This window comes from Takifugu rubripes, chromosome 13, assembly GCF_901000725.2.
Source record: "Takifugu rubripes chromosome 13, fTakRub1.2, whole genome shotgun sequence".
Classification (NCBI taxonomy): Eukaryota; Metazoa; Chordata; class Actinopteri; order Tetraodontiformes; family Tetraodontidae; genus Takifugu; species Takifugu rubripes.
The window spans coordinates 10,823,139-10,847,909 of NC_042297.1; the positions used below are offsets into that span (position 1 = coordinate 10,823,139).

The following is a 24,771-nucleotide window of genomic DNA, read 5'->3' on the forward strand; positions in this document are numbered from 1 at the left end:
AAAGATTGTGAAATCAAAACAGGAGAAACAAAGGTCACCTCAGATGTCACTTATTTTAATGATGAATCATTTTTACTCAAGTCACTTATTGGTGGCTGGTGAACTCCTCAGTGTCTCTCGGAGCAGAGCTGCTCGGAGTCGCCTCAGAGCACTCAGGATCCATCTCTGGCTCTTTGAGTTGCATTTCCCCCCTCAGACCACCCGATCCAGCAGTAACATCCAGCTCTGGAGGCGACGTCTCTCGCTGGGGGAGCAGGAAGTTGAGCGGTTCTAGGATCGCTGCCACGTCGATGCCTCCCAGACTGCTGTACTTGTGCAGCTGGGTGGGAGGAACACCTGTGGAACCGAAGACATTGTCAAATAACCCATTCCTCAAAGAGTGATTAACCAGCATCGATACTGGAACCTCACCAAGAACCAGAGCAAGCTGAGCTGGGGGAAACAGAACTTGCAGGCAGCGGCGGAGGAACGGCAGCAGATCGTCGGCATATGATGAGCAGAAGTGGAAGAACAGCTCCTTTTCTCTGTCGCTGAAGGCCGACTCTTCTGCTCGGTAGAATGCTATTATCTGGTGGGTCACCTGATGGGAGAAAACTGTCATCACAGACCGAACCTGCTGGATCAACCACCATCAGACTCCACTGCTGCTTCACGTGTTAGCTATCAAATCAGAGTCAGACCAGCAGAATCAAACAAACTGATGATCCGGTTAGTTCCACGTGTTAGGACATTTGGACTTGGACAGACACTTACCTTGTTGAGGCCGGCCTCCAGGCATGTGGTAACGCCCTGAGCCAACCCGACGGGGCAGCAGAGCCGCAGATCGTTGAAGGCGGACAGGATGTTGTTGAGAAAGCAGGCCAGGGGCTGAAAGTCCAGCAGGGACATGGGGGGCTGCAGGGTACCCGGCTGGGAGGTGGGAGCTGCAGGAGGGACGGTCCCGCCCAGCACAGAGGGCAGGGTGATAAGCGTGTACATGTTCATGTCCTCCTGGAACTTGTCCGCCGCCTCCTGCACGGCCCTGCTGAACGTCTGTGCTGCCACACGCTGAAACATGGGGGCCAACTGTCCTCGGAAATCTGCCCCCACTCTGCTGAAGGACAAGCCAAAGTACATGCACTGACCCAGGAGGGAGTCCAGGCGCCCACCCACACCGCGCTCCAGATCCGTCTCTAAAGTCTCCAGGAACTCCGCCACCTTCTGTACAACCCAACCGTGAAAGATGGCGGCCTCGTTGACCCACACTTGTCCGTCAGCAGGGGGCACTAGCGGGTCATCATCCGAGAATATTGCCCTGTACTGGGTGATGATGTCAAACAGGTGGACCCTGCAGGCCTCGATGGTTTTGGTGATGTGGAAGTAAGGGTCATCTTCCGGGATGGCAGCAAGAATGGAGTGAAGCCAGGTACTGCGAGCCTGAAGGAACTTGACCCGAAGTTCTGCCTCCGTGAACGCGTCCATCCTGCGCAGGTAGCCAATAACGCGCAGGCAGACGGGAAGCTGCGAGTTGCTGCGGAGCTGCTGCAGCAGCTGGTTGAGCATGAGCTGAGTTGACTGACGAACTTCGCTCACGATTCCCTGCGGATGAGAAAATGTGGGTGTATATTAAACAACGTTGCGATTGTTCTGTATGCTGCTGCCTCAGCCTTCTCTGTTAGGTCTGATTTGCTTGAAGATCAAATCAATAATGTCCCATAACACTTTCTAATCGTGAGAATCAGAATGTGCCAGGCAAATCTGAACTGTAAATTCCACCAAACTTTAAACCACCTCCTCTCCTGCCACGCTCACCTGGATGACCGGGAGTGAAGTGTGCTTCTTCTCCAGCCTCTTGACATACGCTGCCAGCTCCAGAGCCTCCTCGTAGTATCCGTTGCGGACGCATGTGTCCATGAGCTGAGGGATCTCCAGGATCTCCAAGATCTCTGTGTGACGGTTCAGTGTGAGGCTGTTCATCCGCCGGCTTGCTCCAATTTCCTCCGCCTCCTTCATGAAGCCCCTGAGGACAACATGCACCAACACTGTGTCTGATCATTTATATACACTAACAATTTCCACTGACCTAAACACATAGACCTATATTTTTATCAAAACCTGATTTGAAATGCAGCGCTGCTCTTGATTCTGGAGTCCAAAATCCCTGAGCATCTGTCAATGTCTTTCCACAGTTCATTATGATCCTAATATTCCGCCACTTGATTTAATCAATATACTCTTAATAACAGAAGCACATCCCCACGTTTACACTGCCTGTGGTTCTTGAGCATTTCATAATTGAAGAGGAATACCTGCATCTCTCCCCGAAGCCAGGCAGCTTGTCCAGCAGCCGAGAAACGCTGCTCTCCACACGGCCGAAGTCCCGGTAAATGAGCTCGGTGCACTCGGCTGTCCGGATGAAAGTCTGATAGTTGGAGAAGGCCAGCTCCCGGGTCTGCTGCAGGATCTGGGCCCGTTCTTCCGCCAGCCGCTCTGGCTCTCGGTTTAGCTTCTCCACTCCGAAGGAACTCAGCTCGGATAAGTAGGCCGCGAAGTCCGGGTTGTCCCTCCAGCTGTCCGGGAAGGTGTCCTTAAAGATCGACGCCAGAATGCTCTCATCCTCCACGTCGACCGCCGCCATGTTTGAGCAACCAAAACCCGGAAAAGTTCAAGCAGACACCTTCATTAATCAAATTTAGTACCTTCTACTTTATGCAACAAATACTACAGAGAGAAATATGTTTTAGACATCCGAACAGTAATTTGTTGACAGATACTTCCGGGATGTTGGCTGATTCGTCTTCTTCGTTTATCTAATGTTGCTTAAAAGGCGGAAGATAAAATGAATTCACCTGGTGTAGCGCCACCTTATGAGCTGGAAGGCGAATAGCTGTCGCAACATTCAACTCTCATCTTTTAAAAATTATCTGACATTATCTAATGCTACTCAACACGGGTTGTCAGTTTCTGGATCGAGGGGCTTAGTTCCTTAATTCTCGATTGATTTCCTTAATTCTTTGGTTCACGATCAATCTATTGTAATCTTTTATTTCATGTAAAAATTCAGGCACACGACCTTCTCAGATTACCTACGTTCTACGATGTAACTATACTTAAAAACACGCTTTGTGTTTCTGTTCGTAATCACATCTAATTTACTGAAAACCAGAAACACAAATAATAAAGTACACAAACATCTGAATATAAAACTAGTTGGAATGTATAACATTATTCTATTTGTGGAAAAGAACTTCACTGCATTTGAATCTAATTTGTGAATGAAATTTATTTAAAATAAATAAATAACACCTATGTAGATGCAATTGATTCCTTTCTAAAGTCGCTTAACATCCAGCCAATCACATTACGCACAACGGGTCATGTGACACATCAAAGCCACGCAGAGGATGCAAAATAGCAAAATAAAAATACATGTTTTTTAAAAGTAAGGCTGATCAGTCTGCCGGTCTAAAGACAAACAACAGAATATACAAGATAAAATAGAACAAGAACAATACTTGTCAATAAAGTTGTTATTTTAAAAAAGATTGTGACGTTAGCGGAAGACCGGTTGGTGTTTGTTAGTTGCTAAGCTGTAGAGGAGCAACTACACTGTCAACAAGTTGTCATCACCTGGAAACCGAATCCTCATTTACTGGCCGACTTCCTGACCGACAGACAAAAGTTTAACGGCGGTGGACAGGCGGAGGTAAAGCAATTCATGCGCGTCTGTCACCGACGAAACAACCACCTTTAATTAGCTTAGCATCGCTAGTTTACCCGACTTAGCGTTGCTAGTAAACCTTAGCTTGTTAGCTATAGTAGCTGCATTTTCACGTCATCTAAACCACTGTAAAGCCTATTAATGTTTCCAAATCATGCGTTTTCATGTTCAAGAAACGCTAATGCCGGACCCCCAACATCTGCCTTGCCATGGCAACAGAGGGGCAACACCATTTTCCCCTGTAGATTAAGGCTTTTCATTCATTATCAACAGGATTTTAGAAGGTCTCTCTCTCTCTCTCTCTCTCTCTCTCTCTCTCTCTCTCTCTCTCTCTCTCTCTCTCTCTCTCTCTCTCTCTCTCTCTCTCTCACACACACACACACATTCTCTCTCCCTTTCTCACACAGACAGCGACTGTTGTTGAAAACACCCTGACACCTTCAGTCTGACTGTTAGAAACACTCCAAGTCTGACTGTTGTGCTCCTGTAGGTCTCTGCAGATGCTGAACCAGAGGCTGATGTCTGTCATCAGTCATCTGGACTGAAGTCCAGCAGTATCACGTCATGGCTGCTGCAAACACCACCAAGATATCATGGCGCCTGCGTGAGTCCTTACACGGCTTTACATATGTGATTGTACCAGAATGCGGCGGTAACTGTGTCCCCTTCTGTTTGTCTGGACAGAAAAGTTCGAGGCTCACTCCAGCACGGTTTCCTGTTTGGCGTTGGGGAAAAACTCCGGCCGCCTGCTCGCCACAGGAGGACACGACTGCAGGGTGAACCTATGGGCCGTCAGCAAGGCCAACTGCATCATGGTGAGGTCACGTGATCGTGCGACCACAGCGACCAGTGTTTGACAGAATCGTGTCCGCTTTTATCTCAGAGCCTGACTGGGCACAAGAGTCCAGTGGAGTGTGTCCAGTTCAGCATGTCGGAGGATCAAATTGTCACTGGTTCCCAGTCCGGATCCATACGAGTCTGGGACATGGAAGCTGCAAAGAGTAAGCAAGAGGGGAGGGGGTCAATGGTGTCAGAAAATCTGTCAATACTTCACTACATCATATAAATATTCCCTATCACACCTAAAGCTAATGAAGGCTGTCGTCATTAATGTCATTATTGTTGCGGTGATGAAGGACAGAAGAGAGATGACGTCATGGTGACGGCATCCCATCAGTTTGTTGACATCCCATCAGCGACTGTTGGAAAGCTTTGTTATTGCTACACGTCTGTAAAATTACGGTGAAAATGGTGGCAGTGGTTGATGGCGTGTGTGATCCATGATTGTTGCTTTGTTGCTTCCTGTCTTTAACAGTTGTTAAAACTCTAACGGGACACAAATCCAGCATCAGCAGTTTAGCCTTCCACCCCTTTCAAGGATTCCTGGCTTCAGGCTCCATGGATACAAACATCAAGGTGTGTGTGGCTGCACTGTTTGAAATAAAATGAGTAAGACGACATGTGACGGGGCAGGTATGGATACGCTAAACAGTTCAAGCTACTATTGGTGTCGGAGAAAAAGATTTTAAAATCAAGACATTTTTATTGCTGTTTGAACATTATCAAAGGAACAAGGGTCCTCACAAGTATACTTAAAATATAAAGAGATATTCATGGCCTAATGTGTCCTACTAAGAGTTTGTTTCTTGTGCGACCTCACCTGTCAGCTGTGGGACTTCAGGAGGAAAGGACACGTGTTCAGATACACGGTAAATCTTTTACGCATGTGTGGTATAGCTTTATGTTCCAAACATCCAGTTGTTGATGTGTGTGTGTGTGTTTTGCAGGGTCACACTCAGGCAGTAAGGAGCTTGGCCTTCAGTCCAGATGGGAAGTGGTTAGCTTCTGCCAGTGATGATGGCACTGTGAAGGTACCTGACCATGATGAATCTTCACCAACCTCTGCAGGAAATGAGACAAACTCAGATTTGTGCCCATTTAAACAAGAGCTGAACACGTAACACATTTGAGGAGATGTTCCCAGTCCAGGATTTTGACGTGGTGTCATGTCTCCGTCAGCTGTGGGACCTGATGCAGGGGAAGACCATCACTGAGTTCACGTCTCACACCGCCGCCGTCAACATTGTCCAGTTTAATCCCAACGAGTACCTGCTGGCCTCAGGAAGCTCTGACAGGTAGAACTTTGCCCTTTGACTAAAGCGCCAGTAGCTCAATTAATTAAAATAAATTTCAACCCGTGGCAGCTAATGTGCAGGAACCCAAGATTAGCCATGTTAGCTACTGTAGCAGAACTATTGATCGTCAGTGTTGGCTAATATGGGTTGTTGTCACCAAACCTCACCGTACAGTGAACACAACTGGTCAGTCTGGTGACAAGTTAATTACGGATTGTTATGATGGGAAGATGATGTGGCTGGTAGCTGCCAGGAGATTCTTGGTTAGCCGTGCGGCTAACGTCAAATATGCACACGGTGGCATCACAACACTGAGCTCTGCCTCTGCAGGACTGTAAAGCTGTGGGATCTGGAGAAGTTCAAGATGATCAGCTCCATGGAGGGAAACACAACGCCTGTCAGGTGAGTATCATCACAGCTTGTAGTTTTTAATATGTACGTGTCTACATATATGTGTGTGTGTGTGTTCAGGTGTGTATGTTTCAGCCCGGATGGTGACTGCTTGTACAGCGGAGCCACTGACTGCATGCGTGTGTTTGGCTGGGAGCCTGACCGCTGCTTTGACGTGGTTACGGCTGGCTGGGGGAAGGTGTCTGACCTGGCGATCTGCAACCAGCAGTTGGTGCGTAGCTCCGCCCACCGGCTGTTGCCGTCAGTGTTAACGGTGCCATCGAGTGAAGCCGCTTGCCTGCTCTCCCTCAGATCGGCGTGTCCCAGCAGCTCTCCACTGTGTCGTCTTATGTGGTGGATCTGAAGAGGGTGAAGAAGAGCGGCGGATCCCTGCTCCACGGCGTCACCCATGACGACCAGCCAGCCGCAGAGCCCAAGGATCCTAAAGGATCTGTGCTGCGCCGGAGCTACGAGAGGCCGTCCACGGGCTGCAGCTCGCAGAGGTACCACGCACAGCTCAGCTCATGGAGCCGGAACCTGACATTTTTGAACCTTTTCATTTGGGACCGTCTTCATCAGGGTAAAGCAGAGGTGCGACGCCGATAGGTGGAGCCCCGAAGGTGAGAGGCGGAGCCCCAGCGAGGACGAGGCAGACGAAAAAGTGTCGGCGGCGGAAATCTACAACGCAGAAGATTACAAGGAGATATTCCAGCCCAAAAACGCCATCTGTACGTGCAATGACGTCATCGCTCCTCGTTCATAACCCCCACTGACACATTTCCTTCCCACAGCTCGGACTCCTCCCAGGATGTCGGAACCGTTTCCCGCTCCTCCAGACGACGGTGAGCGCGTTTACTCCACATTCCAGATTATTTTGTCCTGTGACTGACATCCTCTTAGTGAAGTTGGGCTGATGTTTCTTCTGCTTCAACTCAGAGAGTATTTCAGGGAGCGAACCTCATCCAAAGGACAAGAGTTCTCTTCTTCCTGACAAGCAGCAGGTCAGTGAACGCAGCAGCAGCCCTGTTTTTAATTGTTGAGTGATTTAATGATCTGTTTGTGTGGCTCTTTCTCCATTTACCTCTGTCACACCTGTCCAGAGGGTGGAGCCCACAGGGGAGTGCCCTGCCCCTTCCACTGTTAACCCCGCCCCCTCCAACCACCTGGCCGCTGCCCTGCCTCCTCCTCAGCCTCCAGCACCGGTGAAAGTCAAAACCCAACCAAAGGTTATCCTGAGCGTGAGGAACGATCCGATTGGACTCAATGTGTCCGACTTCCTTCCGGTGAGTCCGAATCTCGTCAACGCGACTGAGCTGATCTGTGGTTTTGGTTTGATAATAGTAGTTTTAGGACTCTTTGTCTAAGAAATGAACACTTTAAATGTTCCAAAGACTGGTGTCCACTCGCCACAGTGGTTTGTTTGAAGCGCGTGTCGTTTTGTGTCAGTTGGCGCCTAGCAACAGAGGCGGGGCTCTGAGCGACGCCGAGGCTCTGTCTCAGATCACCAAGGGCCACGACACCATGTGCGTGATGCTGAGCAGCCGCCACAAGAACTTGGAGACGGTCCGGACCGTGTGGGCCAGAGAGGACATCAAGGTGGGCTCGGTCTTCCAGGTGCAGCAGCCAATGAGAGCACAGCTGCAGCGCCACAGTTCTGACGTTGTGTCCCGTCCACAGCGCGCTCTGGACGCTGCCGTCTCCATGAACGACCTGTCCATCGTGGTGGACATCCTCAACATCATCAACCTCCAGGCGTGAGTCGCACGTTCAGACCTTCATGGGTGACGTCAGGCGTGTTTATGAGAAACGGGACGGACGTCCGGTTGTGTTCAGAGGCGTCATTTCTGACTGTTGCTCACGATCACTCGTACTCACTGCAGGTCGCTGTGGAAACTGGACCTTTGCATGACGGTTCTGCCCCAGATCGAGAAGCTTTTGACCAGTAAATATGAGAGGTGAAGGTCTGGAGATGTCGTCGTCCCCCCTTTGATGGCAGAACCGTCTAAACTGTGCGCTGGTGTGTGTCTCCACAGCTACATGCAGACTGGTTGCACATCTCTGAAGCTCATCATGAGGCATTTCTGGACGCTGATCTCGGACACGTTGAAGGCGACGCCCTCTGTTGGTGTGGACATCACGCGGGAGGAGCGGTGAGTCTGGCCTTGATGTCGTTAGCTGCTAGTCTGAGTCTCCCTGCTGAAGCTCTGGTTCGTTCCTGCAGACACCAGAAGTGCAGAACGTGCTGCAGACAGCTGAAGAACCTGAGCAACGTGGTGAAGAACAGGGCGGTGCAGGTCGGTCGCCACGGCAGCGCCTTCAGGGAGCTGCAGCTGCTCATGCTGCCTCTGGAGGACGTCCTGTGATGAACTCTGCCCATGTGCGGAGGCTTCAGGTGTTTTATTCTTTCCGTCTGAACATGCGGCAACATCGGGGAACGCCGCTAATCGCCACGGACACGAGGCAGCGCCTGCTGATTGGCCGACTGAGTTATGGCCCCCTCAGTCCCTGAATACGCCACGGCGCCCATAAATGACAATCGTTAGAGGGTCGCACCTCCAACATCAAGAGGAAACCTGGAAATCAGAGCCCATTTCACACGTGTTGATGATTGATTTTCTATTTTCCCTACAGATTAATATGAAACGTTCAGCGTTGTACATAATTAATATTGGTGGTTTATTAAAATAAAGTTGAAAATGTTGGGCGTTTCTCTGATTTCACCGGCTGGTAGAACTGTCCCCATGGAAACATTTGACTCAGAAATAGAATTAAAAACTATATTTTTTAAAGATATGGTTTTCTAAATCTACTGTGTGGGGGGCGTGGTTAAGATGACCAACCTCACAACAACGTGCATACAGAAGAATATACGAGAAAGACTTCCTTAATTTTATCACCTTCCCATGTTCTAATAACCAAAATGCTGCTAAAAAGTTGCAAAAACCCACATTACAACCAGAAAGTTCCACAACTACGACGCCTTCTTAAAGAACCCAGGACAGCAAACAGACGCAACATTTAACAAATCTACATATTTCATGTAAACATGGAGATAAAAGAACATTAGAGTCCTACATGGGACTGACGCTGGACCAGTGGACGGAGTCACGGCTGTCAAAACTCGGACCAAACAGCGACACCCAGCGGTGGACAAGGGTTCAAGCGGCAACATCTGTGGCGGCTGTGTGACGTCACGACCCCCTCTGATCGTGACGTCAGTTTTCTGTCAGAAATGATCGTTTAAATAGTTTCCTGCGGCTCCATGAGCCGATTTGTGCAGTTAACAAAGTTAATTAAAAAAAAAGGTTAAAACCCGGAAAAAAATTAATCTGAAGGCGACAACACTTTTAAAACAGGTTTATTAAAAACTGAATACAAAAAACTGGAGGATCGACTGCAGAGAAACCAATGGCTGCAGGGAGGGGACAGAACTCGCACCTCTTCCTGCTCGCGTCTCATTGGACCGCTGGGCAGCAGTGACGTACCCTGGTCGGATAAAGAAGCTACGGACTCACGTGATGGGAAAAAAAACAAAAAACAGACAGGAACATAAATCTGAAATGCATCCAAAACTTCAGAATCGTTATCAAACATAAATAAAAAAAATAAAACACTGTAGTAAGAGTTTATTATAAACCAAGATCTTCATCTTCATCACGCCAGTTAGAAAACAATACAAATTTAAAGTGCAAAAGAAATAAAGTGTTGAAGGGTTTTATTTCCTCTTCAGGATCCAACCAGCACTGCAATAGGTTCCACTTCCCATCAGCCTTTGCTCCTTCACACACAGGAGGGGCCGCGTCAGGCCGTCATCTTCAGTCGTCCTGCATGGGAGAGCGTGATTTAGTCATGTGACCCACACCGCCACCGGGCCACATCCAAATACTGCAGAGTCACAAAAGGGCCCCTTTTCCCGGCAGGAGCGCCGCTGTCCAAAATGTCAGAAAACTACGTGGTTCCTGGCTTTATGGTCACGTGCACGATGATCCCAGCAAAATTTTCACATTACAGAAATAAACCAGAGCAGAGGAAGTAGAAAAGGTGCAGAATAAAAAAAAGGTTGATTTGGATTGAACAAATGAAAGAAAAAGACATTCATGTTCGCTGTTGCTATGGTTACATGTGGCAGTTTTCATCCATTTGGACATGGGCAGTGGGGGAGGGGTGACTCATTCACGCAAACTCACCTGGACACCTGAAGTCACAAGGAAAGGTGCATCTCCACATTTATGCTAAGCTAGGCTACCATCCTGGACTGAACAAACGCTTTAGGCGCTTTAGGTAACGACACCTGAACGCACCAGCGCTGAAGCTTTTCATTGTGACTTGAACGCACCTCCATCACTCAGGCGGCAGATGGCAGCGTGCAGCACGAACGCCGCCCTGCAGGTGCACAGCAGCCGGCGCAGCTCTGTGGTTACACAGGTGAACGTGTGCCATGCTAAGCGTGATCATGCCACTATCCACCAACCAACATACACCTTCACCTACCTGCCCACTGTCCCCAACCAATGGGCTGCCCCTCTCTACATGTCTGTCTGAAAACCAACCACAGACAGGTGAGTTAATCTGGCTTCATTTAAGCTTCTTTCATTTCCCATGATGCTTTTGTTCATCTTATACATTAGGAGTTTTGATTTGAACGGCAGCGCCACTAAACAGTTGTAATCAATTATATTTGATCGCTGTGTGTACGTGTGTGTACCTGTGGACAGCTGAGACTGGGATCGCCTTCGGGAGGTGCTGGGGGTCCTGGAGGTGGAAGACAGAGTGGAGCCAGCACTGCTGGCCCGGGAGATGGGCAGAGGAACAGGGGTCACCGGGGGGGAGTCGAACTGTGGGGACATTAGCAGGAAATAACTGTCAATAAGTGAAAGAGAGGTGGGGGGGGGGGGCGTCTCTGCGTATCTGTGTGTTACCTCCACACTGTCATGTGTGGGCGAGGACGAGGTGGAGGAGTTCTCGTGTCTCCTGGCTGATGAGCTGGAGGAAGACAGCTCCACACTGCGGACCCGCTGAGCAAACTTCAGCGAGCTGATGGACTCGCTCATGTTGGCGGGCAGAGGGGACACCTGTGATGGGGACGGGGGACAGAAAGGAGAATGAGGCTGCTGCTCATCAGCCGCCCAGCAGCCGCTCTCTCACCTGCACCATCATCAGCGTCTTGCTGTCGCCGCTCAGGGAGTCCTGCAGCAGGTACGTGAGCCGCGAGTTCCTGAAGGGCACGTGGGAGTGCTTGCCGCGCAGCGCGTTGATGACATCACCAAGCGCCGACAGAGACTTGTTGATACACTGAGCCTCTCGGAGCCGGTTGCCCTCCGCCCCCGACTTGGCGATCCTCTCAGAGCCGGCCAGGTCCACCAGGTTCAGCTTACCTGCAGGACATCAGTGATGTCACACACAACAGCACGAGACACGTCATAAGCTATGATTAGCATTGAGCTCTGTGCGTGTGTGTGTGTGTGTGTGTGTGTGTGTGTGTGAGTGTGTGTACCCTGTGTACGGCTTCCTGTCACCGTGTTGTATCCGGACACGGTGATGATGAGCAGAGCATGTGAACGCGAGCTGTGTTCGTTCAGGTTGGTGCACGCCGTCGCTCTGTTCATGTGACCCAGCTCAAACACCTGGAGACGCACATGTCAGACATCCACGTCAGCAGGAAGTCGACTCTGACAGCCGGTTCCATTTGATCAAAACGCTGATAAAATAAAGCCCTCCCCAGGGAGAACGTTTTTGTGTCCGCGGTGCTTTTTTTTTTTTTTTAACACGTTTTTCTTCTGGCGAGCTGCTGTGCATCAGGATTAATAAAGTTGGTGAAAAGCACGAGCAGAACAGGAAGTGCTCACCCGGTTGATGTCTTCAGGACTCAGGACGGTGAATTCGGTCAGTCCGGGGACGTACAGCTGTCCGCTACCATCGGGATTCATCTTGATGTCCAGCCTGTCACTGAGACTGTCGCCCAGCAGATTCCTGATCCACAAACAGACGTCCACATTACAGATGTTGTTCAACCAGGAACGTTAGCTGGCTGGCTAACGACTGAGAGCTGGCACAGGAAACCATGAACAGGGACACATGAGGTGCTTTGGGATAGAAATGTTTGGAATTCTGTCACCTCAGTGACTCGTTGTAGATCTCCACCATGCTGACGGTGATGGTGTAGTCCCAGTCTGGAGCTTTCTCCAACACCTCTGAGAACAACAGGCGCAGCGCTCGCTGGTTAATACCAGGGTTGTCTTCTATGCCCTGAACACACACACACACACACACACACACACACGCGCTGTTGTCAGTTAGGCACCCGGTTCATTGAAGCTGCACTAGAAGCGATCAGCTGACCTCCATGGTGTACGTCTTGCCAGAGCCGGTCTGTCCGTAAGCAAATATGCAGACATTAAAGCCATCGATACAGGAAGTGACCAGAGACTGAACCTCCTGAAACACCTGGTGGACACATGACACCAAACACAGGAGAGGGTTTCATTTCTCTGGACAGCTGTGACCTCAGAGTGGCCCGTGGTCATGGGACCCACCTCTTCCTGTGATGCCGGAGGAGGAAAGACTTTATCCAGCTCAAACTTCATGACTCTGCCTTTGTTGGAGAGGTAGAGGACGGCGTCGTCATCCGAGTCAAAGCTGAGCATGGTCCTGGCGTCCACAGAGTCCTGCTCCTCCTGACTGATGGGCCGGACGCGGCAAAACACACGGATGTTACCTTAAAGAGAGGGGGGGGGACGGCTTTAGAACACCGGCTAAAACATGCTGACAGACACATATTCAATCAGTATTTGATCGAGCAAACGTGCATCATCCTGTTATTCAGTGTGTGTGTGTGAGACCTCTGAACAGTGTGTGTGATGGTGGGTGTGTGTGAGACCTCTGAACAGTGTGTGTGATGGTGGGTGTGTGTGAGACCTCTGAACAGTGTGTGTGATGGTGGGTGTGTGTGAGACCTCTGAACAGTGTGTGTGATGGTGAGTGTGTGTGAGACCTCTGAGTCGGACCAGCTCGTTGTGACACTTCTTCCTCAGGTTCATCTCTCGCTTGTATTTGCGCAGCAGCTCCTGATTGGTGGTGCTGACCTCACTGATCACCTGACAGATCTGAGCCATCAGAGAGGGAGAGAGAGACGGAGAGAGAGAGAGAGAGACGGAGAGAGAGAGAGAGAGACAGAGAGAGGGAGAGAGAGAGAGAGACAGACAGACAGACAGACAGAGAGAGAGAGAGAGAGAGAGAGAGAGAGAGAGAGAGAGAGAGAGAGAGAGACTCAACTAGCATCATGACAGTCAGTACAGAATAAACCACATAAACGATCTCACAGAGGAAGGTTTTCAGCTTCATCCTAAAGCAGAGCAGAGCTCCTCCTCCTGTTCCTGGACAGGCTGCTGGTTCCACAGCTGTAGGCTGGACCACCCAGTAAAGATTCTAGCAACCAGCAGTAAACCAGTACCCAGACTGGAGAGATCTACTGGGAAGATCTGCTGATCTGCTGTGGGCTTCTCCAGATGTGATGGAGCTGGACCTCCTAGTAGGTCAGGAGGATTCTAACTGTTCTGGATTCCTGAACTCTAAGTGCAGCGTTCTGGATCAGCTGGAGCTTCTGACAGAACCGTCCAGACCTCCTGATGATGCTGAATCCCAACAGTTCAGGAAGGAACAAATCCTGGACCAGTTTTACAGCATCGTTCAGTCAGTCTGATCTCTGGAATGTTAAATGAATGTAAACGGAGCTCCTGGAGACATTTTAGTATGAGTTAAAGGACAGATCCTGGTCAAAGGTCACTCAAAGATTCCTCTGATAAACCAGCTACTAAAGAATTGATTCAGAGTCGTGATGAAGCTGTGGAAGCTCAGGTCAGAACCAGTCTGAATGTCCTTGATGATAATGATAATGATGATGATGATGATGAAGCATCGGGCTCTGGTGGGAAGAGTCAGAGTAGTCACTGACCTCCTGCTTGGCCTGGGTGATGGCCTGGTCCAGCATGAAGGGGAAGTCCTGAACCTGCCTTTTCAGGAGGTTGTAGTCTAAGGTGAGGGTCCGCAGGGCCGGCTGCAGACTCAGCAGGTTCAGGCGTACTCCTGCAACCCCAGAGGAGAAGGCTCAGCCAATCACAACGCAGCGGCTCAGCTCCAGCACCAAAATATAATCCCAACAAAGAAAACCCTCCTCAGCAGTGCAGGGAGGCGCCGCATCTGACCTGCCAGGTTCTCGTGGACCGCCTTCATCTCGCTCTCCGCTCTGATGAATGCCTCCTCGATCACCCGGTTCTTCTCCTCTTCTAGGTTCTGCATCTCAGCCTCCAGCTGCCCCTGTGCACGCGCCATCTCTCCTTCATAGACGAGGATCTGAAGGAAAAAACAAGGCGACGTCAACAGCGGGAGGCACCAGCATCACCAACTTGTGATCTAGTTAACAGCAGAGGAACCCGAGGAACCTCTCATTCTAAAGAGCGCGCGCTCCAATAAACACATCAGTTACTGTCACACAGCTTCACATGTCAAACCAGGAGGCGGAGCCTAAGAATGTCACCTCTGTCCAGAGTTTTCTTCAACATCAACCATGTAAATAGCAGGTTCAGATTCAGGTTCAGGTTCATGTTTAGATTACTATATTCATCGAACCCGCCCTGGCATTCATCTGATCATTCTGCAGTTACGTGTTCCCTCTGACAGACAGGTGAGCAGACAAGTGTCACCTGTGTTCTCAGCTGAGCGCAGATCCTCTGGGACTCGTGCAGCTGTGTCTGCAGGTCCTTCTGCAGCTGCTTCTGCGTATGCAGCTGCTCCAGTAAGTCCTCGTTCTTCTTCTGCAGCTCAGCCACCGCTCTGCCAGCATCTGCAGGCTCCTCCTCCTCCACCATGTGGGTCACACACTGCAGAAGGCAACAGCCCCGTCAGAGCAACCGTCAGCTATCTGCATCAAGCTTCACCTGAGTGTCTCCTCACCTTTGCCCTGGGTGGTGTGACCAGGTGCCTGCTAAGCTCCCCCTCCGTGAGCTTCAGCTCTGCCTGCCTCTTCCTGGTCTCTTCGAGCTGCTGGGTGGTGCCGTGCAGCTGCCGGTGGAGACTCTCCAAGCTGGAGCTTTTCTCCACCACCTCTTTTTCCAGCTCGGCCAGCTGCTGTTCCCTCTGCCGCGCCTGCCTCTCCCAGTGGAACATCTCCCTCCTGAGAGTCTCCACCTCCTGAAAGTCAAGTACGACTTTGATCAACGTGCAAACATGGATCGATAAGCACTGTTAAGGGGATTGTCTGATCGTTAAGGTGCCTCATATAAGCCGCAGGTGTGTAGAGAGTTATTATGAAGGACAGGGTTTATGAGGACAACCGTATCACTGCTGCGGTGGTGGATTGAACAATAAAACTTTCATTTGTGCTTCATGTTGAGAACCCAGGTCACAACAAGTTCTAGCCTTTCAAACCGCGCTAGTTAAATGTTACAAGAATTATTCATGATCCTGGTGCACAAACCTGGCTGTGAGAGCAGTGGCTGCAGCTCTCTGCAGCAGCATCGGTGGACTTGCATGACTTCAACTCCTTCTTCAGACGCTGGTTCTCCACCAGCAGCAGCTCCAGCTGCTTCTCCAGGTCTGTCGCCCCCTGCAGGAAGGAAGGGGGAAACACAAGCTTTGTAAAAAAATAAATAATCCTATCTTCTTATCTTATCTAACAAGTCAGTTGTACTGTTTCCTGAGTAACATGAATGAGCAAATCTCACCAGCTGAGAGCGAAGTCTCTCCACCTCCTGAGTCTGATTAGACACTTTCTTCTCCAGCTCCTCCACCTGCAAATACAAATTGTTTAAAGCCTGAAAGAAAAACTGGCACGAGGGGTCCACAGGCGAGCAGATTTACCTTTGTGTGCAGCCGAGTAACAAGCTGCTCTCTAAGTGGATCTGAAGTTTGATCGCCTGACAGCAGTGACCTCACACCTTAACACACACCATAAATATCAGGATTCATCATAACGTGAAGGATTCAGGATTGATGGAGTGTGTTATAAAGACATTTGTCACCGCACCACTGGGTGACGGCTGAAGCGCTTCAGCTCCAGCGCTGGTCTTCTCCACACCACTGCACTGCTGCTGCAGCTGGAGCAGCAAACGACGACTGACTTCCTGAGAGTGAAGATGGGCCTGAAACTCAAAGATTTTGTCCTGCAGAGTCTAAACACACATAAAACCAAACATATCATTTTAGTAAATTACAGTGTTTTGATTAGCAACAAGTAAAAATTGCCCAGCAACTGGGAGAGGAAGTTGGAGGGGCTATAGAGAGGTGCACCAGCAAGACCATGTGACCTGCAGATATAGGTCAGCACCGGACAAAGGTAATGACATAGCAAAACTCTGCTCACCAATCATAGCACCAGGCTGCTCTGAGTCAGCAGTAGGAGAGGTGTGTGTGTGTGTGTGTGTGTATGTGTGTGTGTGTGTGTGTACAGTGCAGAGAAACTCACAGTAAGCACACATATACAGGGGGATTTTCAGTCTCAAAGCTTATATTAATCACTTCTTCGGTTCAGTTTAATCTTAGGGGCCATTTGTGGAAGTGGTCACATGCTGCCCGCCATCTTTAATCACCTGAATAAGAAGTTGCTGGTTGGGCGTGTTTGATTCAGACAGCTCTGCAGTCAATGAAGGGCGCTGTGAGTAGGTGGCAGTGGGCAGAGACAGGAAGGAAGCATCGTCTTCACCATCACTCAGGAGGTCCACTGAGCTCGCTACAGACGTGGAGGAAGTGAGATCAGAGATGAAGGTTCTGAAGCAGATTCTGTTCTGTTCAAACAGGAGCCAATGCAAACAAAAAGGCGTTTTTTCGTTCCATGAGTTGCTGGGATTTAAAGGGATCAGCTGCGATCAGCTGACACTGGAGGACTGTAACCGTGTCTGACCAGCAGAGGGCGCTGTCTCCAACCAATCTGACACGATAACGAGACTAAAGAAAATAATCGATCTTATTTAAAAACAAAAAGGCGAGTTCAGTAGACACACCACTGATGAGTGACTGTTAAATGATTGCTGATTATTGAGTCCAACCACAAAGCTGCTGATAAAAACTGGTGAATCTTTAATCTCTGTGTTTGTGTGTTGCAAGTTTGGCCTGAGGCCTCTGAGTATTAAAAAGGCTTATCTTGTTTCTCAATCTGAAAATTTGACACACAATACCTTAACCATCCTTTAACAAATATAATCAATACTTAACCATCAGAAAAATCCATTAAACAATAGTCTCATAGTTCAACTAAACAAAATAAGTAATGAAGTGAAAATAAATGTTAATATTTGAATGTACTGAGCTGTATAACCTATTACTGCATCAACCATTAAAAGGAAACTGTTGTTAAAACCATATTAATAAACTACACATAATCAACAGTCTAACAGCAACACATTGTAGCAGGATATCCCTGAATATATGGCCTCTCAACAATCTCAAAACTGAAACTATTACACTGTTGTTGATGAAAGAGACACACACGCACACAAAAAGTCAATTATGAAATCAAAAACAACCATTTAAACTTGCCTTATGATGTGGACCAGCTCCATTCATTATTTCATGTCTCCACATGCTCGCACACACACACACCAGTCATGTCAAAAATGCTGTCACACTGGTGGGACGTTGAACTCACCATCCAATGAGGCGTCTTTCTTCCAGAGCTCTTGTAGGCAGGGGGAGTGGCTGAGGTCCCACGTCTTTCTGGTGCTGTACATGACCGCCGGGCTGAGCAGAGCACTGGACCGCTGGACCTGCTGCAGGCACACACACACACACACACACACACTTAGTATAAAGTCCATTTGGGGAACACAAATCCTTAGTGTGGGTCACCCCTGATGGTCACGCTGATATGTTGCACATGTGTGTTCCACGTCACACGTGAGCAAAGATTAACATCAAGTCCTTTTATTATTCGGATACATTTTCCTTCTAGCAGGTTAGAAAAGGATTTGAAACAAAACGACTGTTTATATGTTGCCCCCTGGTGGCAAAAGGAGAGCACCTCAGGCCCCTGTGAGGTTCCTGAGTTTGATTAAATTCTTTTTTTTTTGTCTTTATTAACTTGGATCTTTACCAACCATTTGCTGATTGATCGTTGCATTGACTGAAGTTTGCTTCAACTGAACCCGTTAGTTTAGGTAAAACTGAGGTGAAACACATCAGTAAAATGTGAAATATGTCACAATAAAATACCCTAAACACGTGTAATGGAATTTAACAGCACACAAAAAAAGCAAAAATAAATAAATAAATAATTTATTTTCAGAATCCAAACACAACTAACTGATCCAACCAATCAGAGCTCTTTTTTAACCATTCTGCCATGCGCTGGGATGCTGATCCCCATCTGGTCCCACTCAGACCCAGTCTAAACTGGTGTCCTGTGCTGCACGCTGACCTGCAGTCAGCTAACACACCTGCACGACCAAAGCAGGACTGCAGACTTCTGATCTGGGAGCAGCCAGAGTGGTGGGGATGAAGGTAATCTGGTAATCCTCGCAGCGACGGCACAGGACCCTCGCGCTCCCAGACCTCCTGTAGAGGACTGGAGCTTTGAGGATAGAGAGATATATATACACATAGCTATATCTTATGCTTCTTATGGACACACCTCCTCATTCTGAACCATATTTATCAACTTTAAAGGACATAAGAATGAAAAAAAACGACATTCTGTGAATGCAGCAGTCAGTGAATCTTTGGCTTCGGTTTTGGAAGAAATGATGAATTCTAAAAAAAACACTGAGGGTTTCTATGCCTGATCTGACCTGCAGGGAGACCACAGCAAGACCCATTGTACCGTCCCATGCAGCTGTGTGGAAGCACATGTGTCAGAGCAGAAATCCAAACTGGCGCACTGGTTTTCCAGACGGTTAGAGCAGCAGCCATGTGCTCCTGCACCAGACGAGCAGTCTCCTGCAGCACAGACGGCAGGAATACCGCCACCGTGCCCTATAATCAACGTTAACCTCCAGGTTCTGTGCGTTGAAAAATACAAACCCAAACCTGCTGGTGTTGCAGTGAGACCATAAGGGGACAAAAGAGGGATTCTCAGAGAGGTAAAAGGAGAAATAAAGCGATAGCAGCAGGCCTCCGCTGCCTGCCAGCAGATGACAAGAATTCAGGTCAGCACAGCAAACGTGACACCCTGCACCAGCAGAGGAAGCATGACGTCTCCCATCAGGCTACAGCCGCCTCCGTCAGGCTACAGCCGCCTCCGTCAGGCTACAGCCGCCTCCGTCAGGCTACAGCCGCCTCAGTTTCACTACAGCAGGTCGGCTCCTCCCGTCACCCCTCTTACCTCCTTGCCTGTGGCCTCGCCGGCGCCATTATTGCGGCATCGTCGTTTTTCCTTGCTGTAGATTCCGTCTGACACCGAGCAGCAGGGTAACACCCCCCCCTTCATACACACACACACACACACACACACACCTCCTTCTCTCTCTGTCCCCTAGCAACAGCGCAGCAGCATCCTGCAGCCCCACCCCCCTCCTTCCATCCAGATAAATATTTTAGCCTCTACTGAAGCCTGAGTAGTTGCACCAAATGAAATATTTACTATGTGTGTGTGTGTGTGTGCGTGTGTGTATTTGCATGTGGGACAAAGACAGAAAGAAAATTTGAATATTAGAGAATCATTTGAGAGGTGATGACACCAACAAGCTATGAACATGCTGCCCAAGCCACGCCCACCCGTGTCACCAACCAATCACAGACATTCTTACTGAAAATACACAAAGCAGATGAAAGAAAAGGGCTGAGGTTTGGTTTTCCAGGGGAAAAATTGTTTACTATAGATGAATTTCCTGAACCTGTCCTCACGGCAAGCGTCAGATTAACATGCTCAGCTGCCAGATTAAAAGATGAATCGGCGGTTACATAAGAGCTGATCTGCTGGACATGCAAGAGGTCACAGATGCGTCAAATTCCAAGAAACGTAGATTTAAGCGAAATACTGCGAGGCTGACCACGACACAGAACACTCGTGGTTAAACCGCAGCAAAAATCAGACAAAGTTTCTTATTCAAAAGAACCAAAAGTGGCTTCGGACCTTTTGACGGCCATCGTAGAATCACCACGGAACTTTCCCCTGCTCACCTGAACCCTGCGCCGTCGTTTGCTCCTCGCCCCGCCGCCTCCCAAAGCTGGGCTCCTGCTCGGTTTGCCACCTGTCCAGCTCTTAAAGAGGCTGTGGAGGGCCAAGACAGCCAGAGAGCAGAGGACGTACATGACGCCTCCAGGAGCGCCAGTTCAGCCTGGCATCTAATCTCAGGGGAACCTCATCCAATGTGAATCATCAGGTTCTGGCGAGTTCCTATCACCTCAGATCCATTACCCTCGTAACATTTCCCTGTAACTGATTAAAATGTGCTGGACCTTGTCCTCCTCGCCCCTGTTGTTGTCACGTCCACAGTCACCTGAGAGGTAACTAAAGCTTCATCAGGGAGTTTAACCCTGTGCTGTTCTACCTCCGATCGGCCCCAAAGTTGATGGAAAAAACTAAGTAGGGTAAAATGTTGAGGAAAAAAAGTGGTGAAAATCAAAAAGTCAACAAAAATGATCTAGAAAACAGAAAAGTTACTTATGAAACTGTATGGACCATGGTGTTTAAAGGTGAAAGTTTCCTTTGGATAAAGCGTATCTCAGGACGAGCTGGTGCCATCGTGTCCCGTGACCAGCAGATGTAGGACAAAACTGGAAAAACCTACAGCAGACTAGACCGAGGTGGATCTTCACCTCCATGAGAGAGAGAGAGAGAGAATCTCACCCTCCCTCTATCTGTGGGACATCTGTTGTTTCTGCTGGATAAAACTCCTGATGACGTAACAACGGATGAAAATATTTTAGAGTGGCATCTGTAGTCAACGATGATGCCTTTGGACTCCATTATTGCCGTTATTTTGTGTTGTCCTGTACACGGGACAGAGCAAAGGATCATGGGAGGCGTGCATGCCGGGACCTCGACATATCGCTCTAAACAACACATCAACGCAGCAGGCAACTCTACACAACAAAACAGCCCGTTTCCAGTCCAGCGACCACTTTCAGGGTCCTAATGAGGGGGCGGGGCCAAAGCAGGGAACGGCGTTGCTTACAGTCACATGACATCACCCCAACATCTCACACACCGACTTTCACAAACACATGAAGAGACTTTTTTCTTTTTCAGTCACTGGAACACTGCTTTGGCAGGTCTCCCGTTCACTTTATCAGGCCAATCTCCAGTGAGCCATAAACCAGGAAGTGGTTAGCATTTCTAACGATCCATGCTAGCGTCACCCGAGGAATGTTCATCCCAATGTCAGCACGGGTAGGGAACATCGCCTCACATGTCGATTTATATGAAATCTCTGCAGATCACAGACAGACGTGTCTTTATTTAGGAAATAACATTGTAGAGGGAGCCGGTTCTGAGCTGCTGTCATGTTTCCTGTATCCTTCAGGTTCTGCTCTAACTTGATGGACGCCATCCAGTCCAATCATTTTATGTCCCAGTTCTGGACTGAGCTCTGAAACGAAGCTTCGCAGCACAGAAGAAAAGAGACGTCAGAGTGGGCGGAGCCTCTTCATCTTAGTGGTTTGCACTCCCAAAAAGTAGCGCGCACACACCCAACGCTGCCCTCCACCACTGCTATTTTCAGAGAAAATTACAGTGTGGGTGACAGGAAAATAAGAGTGGCACACACACACACACACACACACACACACATAATTTTGGTAGTCTGGCTCCACCTGTTGGCCTACAATAGATCAGCTGACAGTCTGCTGCCATCTGGTGTCACTCTTATACATTACATCTCACACACGCGCACACACACACGTGATTTTTTTAGGTTATCTGAAAACAAAAAGTTACCTTCACGATTGATTAGTTCAAGATACTGATTCATTTCTGATTCTGTTAGATTAGTTCTTTAAATCTAAATGACCCCGCAGTGATCCACTGGTATCGATCCAGCTGATCATTTGCTGATTTTGGACTAAGTTTGTGATCATCAGATCACAGATTTTAGTGCTAAATACCAGCAGTAAACACAGGCAGCAGTTTAAATGAGGATTTGATCATGATGTTTGAGCGTTGATCATCCTGACGGAGTTTTGTGAAGAAGTTTCTGAATGGAAAGTGGTAAAAATCCGCATTTGTGGCTCCTCACCAGTAAAACAGGTTTACCATAGAAATGAGGTTTTATTGCAACGTCACAGCTGGGACCCAATGTTCTCCCGATGATGTCATCACCCTCCGCCCTCGCCAAGCTTTCCAGTGTCCTGGACACCTAACTGGAAACACACTCCTGCTGGTTAAACTGGAACAGGCTCCTCCCACATACAGCGTGAAGGCAGCACCCATCTGAACCCTGCTGTTGTGACAGAACTACACCATTACTGTACCCCATTTACCCCGTCTGCCCCACTAAATGTGTTGCTAACCAGAGTGCAAACGTGCGCTGTACCAGCTTTTCTCTCCTGCTGTGGGTCACCAGTATGTGTAAAACACCCTGAAAAGTCAATAAATTCATTAAAAGTCCAAAATTTACAAGTAAGAATTTCACTAATGCTGCCTGAAGATTAGACATAACATCAAAAATATATTATTGATCTTCAGTTATGACAGTTGTGTTTTTATGGAACAAAGAAAAGTTTTATTCCTTTAGTGGAGCTCCGCATTTCATGTAATCATCCCCACCACCTTCCTCATCACCACCTTCCTCATCACCACCAGCTCCATCTTCATCAACACCACCTTCATAACGACCATCACCATCATCCTCACCAACTGTATCACCGTCAAACCTTGATCACCACCAACACCTTCACCACCATTGCCACCACCATCATCATCATCATCATAAACCACAGTTGTAGATTTTATAATTTTGCTCCTTCTGAATCATCCCTGATTTCAAACCCACAAGTAAACAGTGAGTGTGTGTGTGTGTGTGTGTGTGCGTGTGTGTGTGTGTGCGTGTCTGTTCTTGCACTTGCTCCCCAAATTTGGTCTCGGTGCAAAATTACAGCCAGGTCCAAAAGGAGCTTTCTCTGACCCGCCATTTCAGTGTCTTCAAATGCTAATAAGGAGGAAAGGGGCGGGGCACGGTGGAGAGTGGGCGTGGCTTGGTTGGATCTTCGGGTGTTTTGCACAGATGAGGCGGGGTTATGTAAATTAGCCCCGCCGTTACGTCACGACGGGAGCTGAACCTGAACCGCCTGCAGGAGTCCCAGAGGGTGGGCTCCAGAGACGAAGCGGGACTCTGCGTTCCACATTCTCCGAGTTGGCAGGATCAAAGAGGACCAGTTTATACAGTATATGCACAGACCAGAAAAAACGTGTTTTTATGGCATGAGATCTTTAAGGTTGCAGTTTTAATTGGCTTAGATCAGAGCCAGTGTTAAAGGGATGTTTGGATGGTTAGGGCGGGGAATGCATCATGTCTATGAAAGTCCTCACAGTGATAGAAGTACGTGTGTGTGTGTGTGTGTGTATGTGTGTGTGTGTGTGTGTGACAGGTCAGCTCGCTTTTGTTAAAAACTGAAAAGAGCTGTGTATGTAGAAAGTTCTGGACGTTGGCATGAACAGAGGAGCAGTGACGTGAAGTGAAGCCGGTCCGACGGACAAACATTGTCTCCATTAACCACGGGCGTCAGATTTAATGCCGCGAAAACTTTCCAGACGTTAGACTTTCCTTACCTCTGGTCCCAGGCAGCGACACCTCTCCCCGTCCCCTTTCGGCCTCTCAGATGAAGCCCTCCTGTCTCCCTCGGGTGAAAAGATGCTGTCTGAAAAGTTAAGTTTAAATCCGGGCGGAAACGGGCCAGCAGCGGCCAGTGGACGGCGGACTTTTTCCTGTGGCGGAGGAAACGAGTCGTCCCGTGGCCAAACCTCTGTCTGCCTGTGCTGCCTTCACGAACTGTCGGACATGTGGGACGTAGCTGTCGCTATCTCACAGCGTTTATGTGGATGAGGGCGGTGATTTCACAGACCACGTGGAAAAAAAACATTATTTACCAAACCAGCAGTGTTACTGGTATTTTTACATTTTAGATACTTTGTATATATTGTTTCATAAAGCCAAAAGTATTGTATTTAGTTTTATGGATCGACTTGTACTTTTGTGAGCTGTTCTTTCCTTTAATGTAAATTTCCCTGCAAAAGCAGTTTTTCGTGTTAGATTTTGAAAGTGTATACAAAAAACTACTCTAGAATAATGTGTTCTGCCAGCAGCTTCAAGTTTATATCACTGTGTGGTACTTTTTTGTCATTAAAAGCACAGTCACTTTCAGAGCAGCATCCTTTCATTTCTTAGTGGTGTTTCTTTGTGTTTGCGGCCCAGTTCAACACAATGAGATTTTCCTGTGCTTCCTAAATTCTTTCCTTTAGCTGCAGCCCTTCTGTTTAACAATCTCAATGGTAACATTGCTTAAGTGAGCGCTTACTGTTATATTTGAGGCTAAAGTTTCACTGTTTCAGTGCTCAGATCAGCAACAGTTTTGTGAATATTCAAGCACTGCAGCTTAAATGTTGTCTTGATGTTATTTTGA

At 48.5% G+C, this 24,771-nt stretch overlaps 3 protein-coding genes across 10 annotated transcripts; 1 reads left to right on the top strand and 2 right to left on the bottom strand.

Moving 5' to 3' along the window:
• Window positions 1-34: 34 nt before the first annotated feature.
• On the bottom strand, window positions 35-2,796 carry cog8 (component of oligomeric golgi complex 8). Its single transcript, XM_003978358.3, has 5 exons — window positions 2,289-2,796; window positions 1,792-1,999; window positions 754-1,578; window positions 412-580; window positions 35-336 (listed from the first exon to the last, which is right to left on the bottom strand). Exons 1-5 carry the CDS (start codon window positions 2,615-2,617, stop codon window positions 86-88), a joined length of 1,782 nt encoding a protein of 593 aa, XP_003978407.1. The 5' UTR covers window positions 2,618-2,796; the 3' UTR covers window positions 35-85.
• Window positions 2,797-3,420: 624 nt separating this feature from the next.
• On the top strand, window positions 3,421-8,926 carry katnb1 (katanin p80 (WD repeat containing) subunit B 1). 2 transcript variants are annotated; one of them, XM_029846351.1, is made up of 20 exons: window positions 3,421-3,699; window positions 4,191-4,304; window positions 4,385-4,515; window positions 4,584-4,701; window positions 5,016-5,116; window positions 5,368-5,409; window positions 5,488-5,571; window positions 5,720-5,835; window positions 6,166-6,237; window positions 6,307-6,457; window positions 6,538-6,728; window positions 6,805-6,953; window positions 7,017-7,067; window positions 7,162-7,226; window positions 7,326-7,508; window positions 7,672-7,821; window positions 7,903-7,979; window positions 8,106-8,180; window positions 8,259-8,375; window positions 8,447-8,716. In XM_029846351.1, the coding sequence occupies exons 2-20, from the start codon at window positions 4,265-4,267 to the stop codon at window positions 8,586-8,588; spliced, it is 2,055 nt and encodes a 684-aa protein (XP_029702211.1). In that variant the 5' UTR covers window positions 3,421-3,699; window positions 4,191-4,264; the 3' UTR covers window positions 8,589-8,716. The 2 variants fall into 2 exon arrangements, with proteins under 2 accessions (XP_029702211.1, XP_003978406.1); XM_003978357.3 differs by having other exon boundaries at window positions 3,422-3,685; window positions 8,447-8,926.
• A 640-nt stretch (window positions 8,927-9,566) lies between these two features.
• Window positions 9,567-24,157, bottom strand: kifc3 (kinesin family member C3). Of its 7 annotated transcripts, none has more exons than XM_029846326.1 (22): window positions 23,921-24,157; window positions 17,864-17,984; window positions 16,809-16,948; window positions 16,247-16,391; window positions 16,081-16,157; window positions 15,945-16,010; window positions 15,698-15,826; window positions 15,175-15,411; window positions 14,925-15,101; window positions 14,427-14,574; window positions 14,177-14,307; window positions 13,217-13,328; window positions 12,759-12,940; window positions 12,565-12,669; window positions 12,341-12,471; window positions 12,072-12,195; window positions 11,720-11,849; window positions 11,371-11,600; window positions 11,145-11,297; window positions 10,931-11,060; window positions 10,717-10,763; window positions 9,567-10,049 (listed from the first exon to the last, which is right to left on the bottom strand). In XM_029846326.1, exons 2-22 carry the CDS (start codon window positions 17,943-17,945, stop codon window positions 10,041-10,043), a joined length of 2,685 nt encoding a protein of 894 aa, XP_029702186.1. In that variant the 5' UTR covers window positions 17,946-17,984; window positions 23,921-24,157; the 3' UTR covers window positions 9,567-10,040. The 7 variants fall into 7 exon arrangements, with proteins under 7 accessions (XP_029702186.1, XP_029702183.1, XP_029702182.1 ...); XM_029846323.1 differs by lacking the exon at window positions 23,921-24,157 and adding an exon at window positions 20,332-20,933 and having other exon boundaries at window positions 17,864-17,981; XM_029846322.1 differs by lacking the exon at window positions 23,921-24,157 and adding an exon at window positions 20,332-20,932.
• Between the last annotated feature and the right edge of the window lie 614 nt (window positions 24,158-24,771).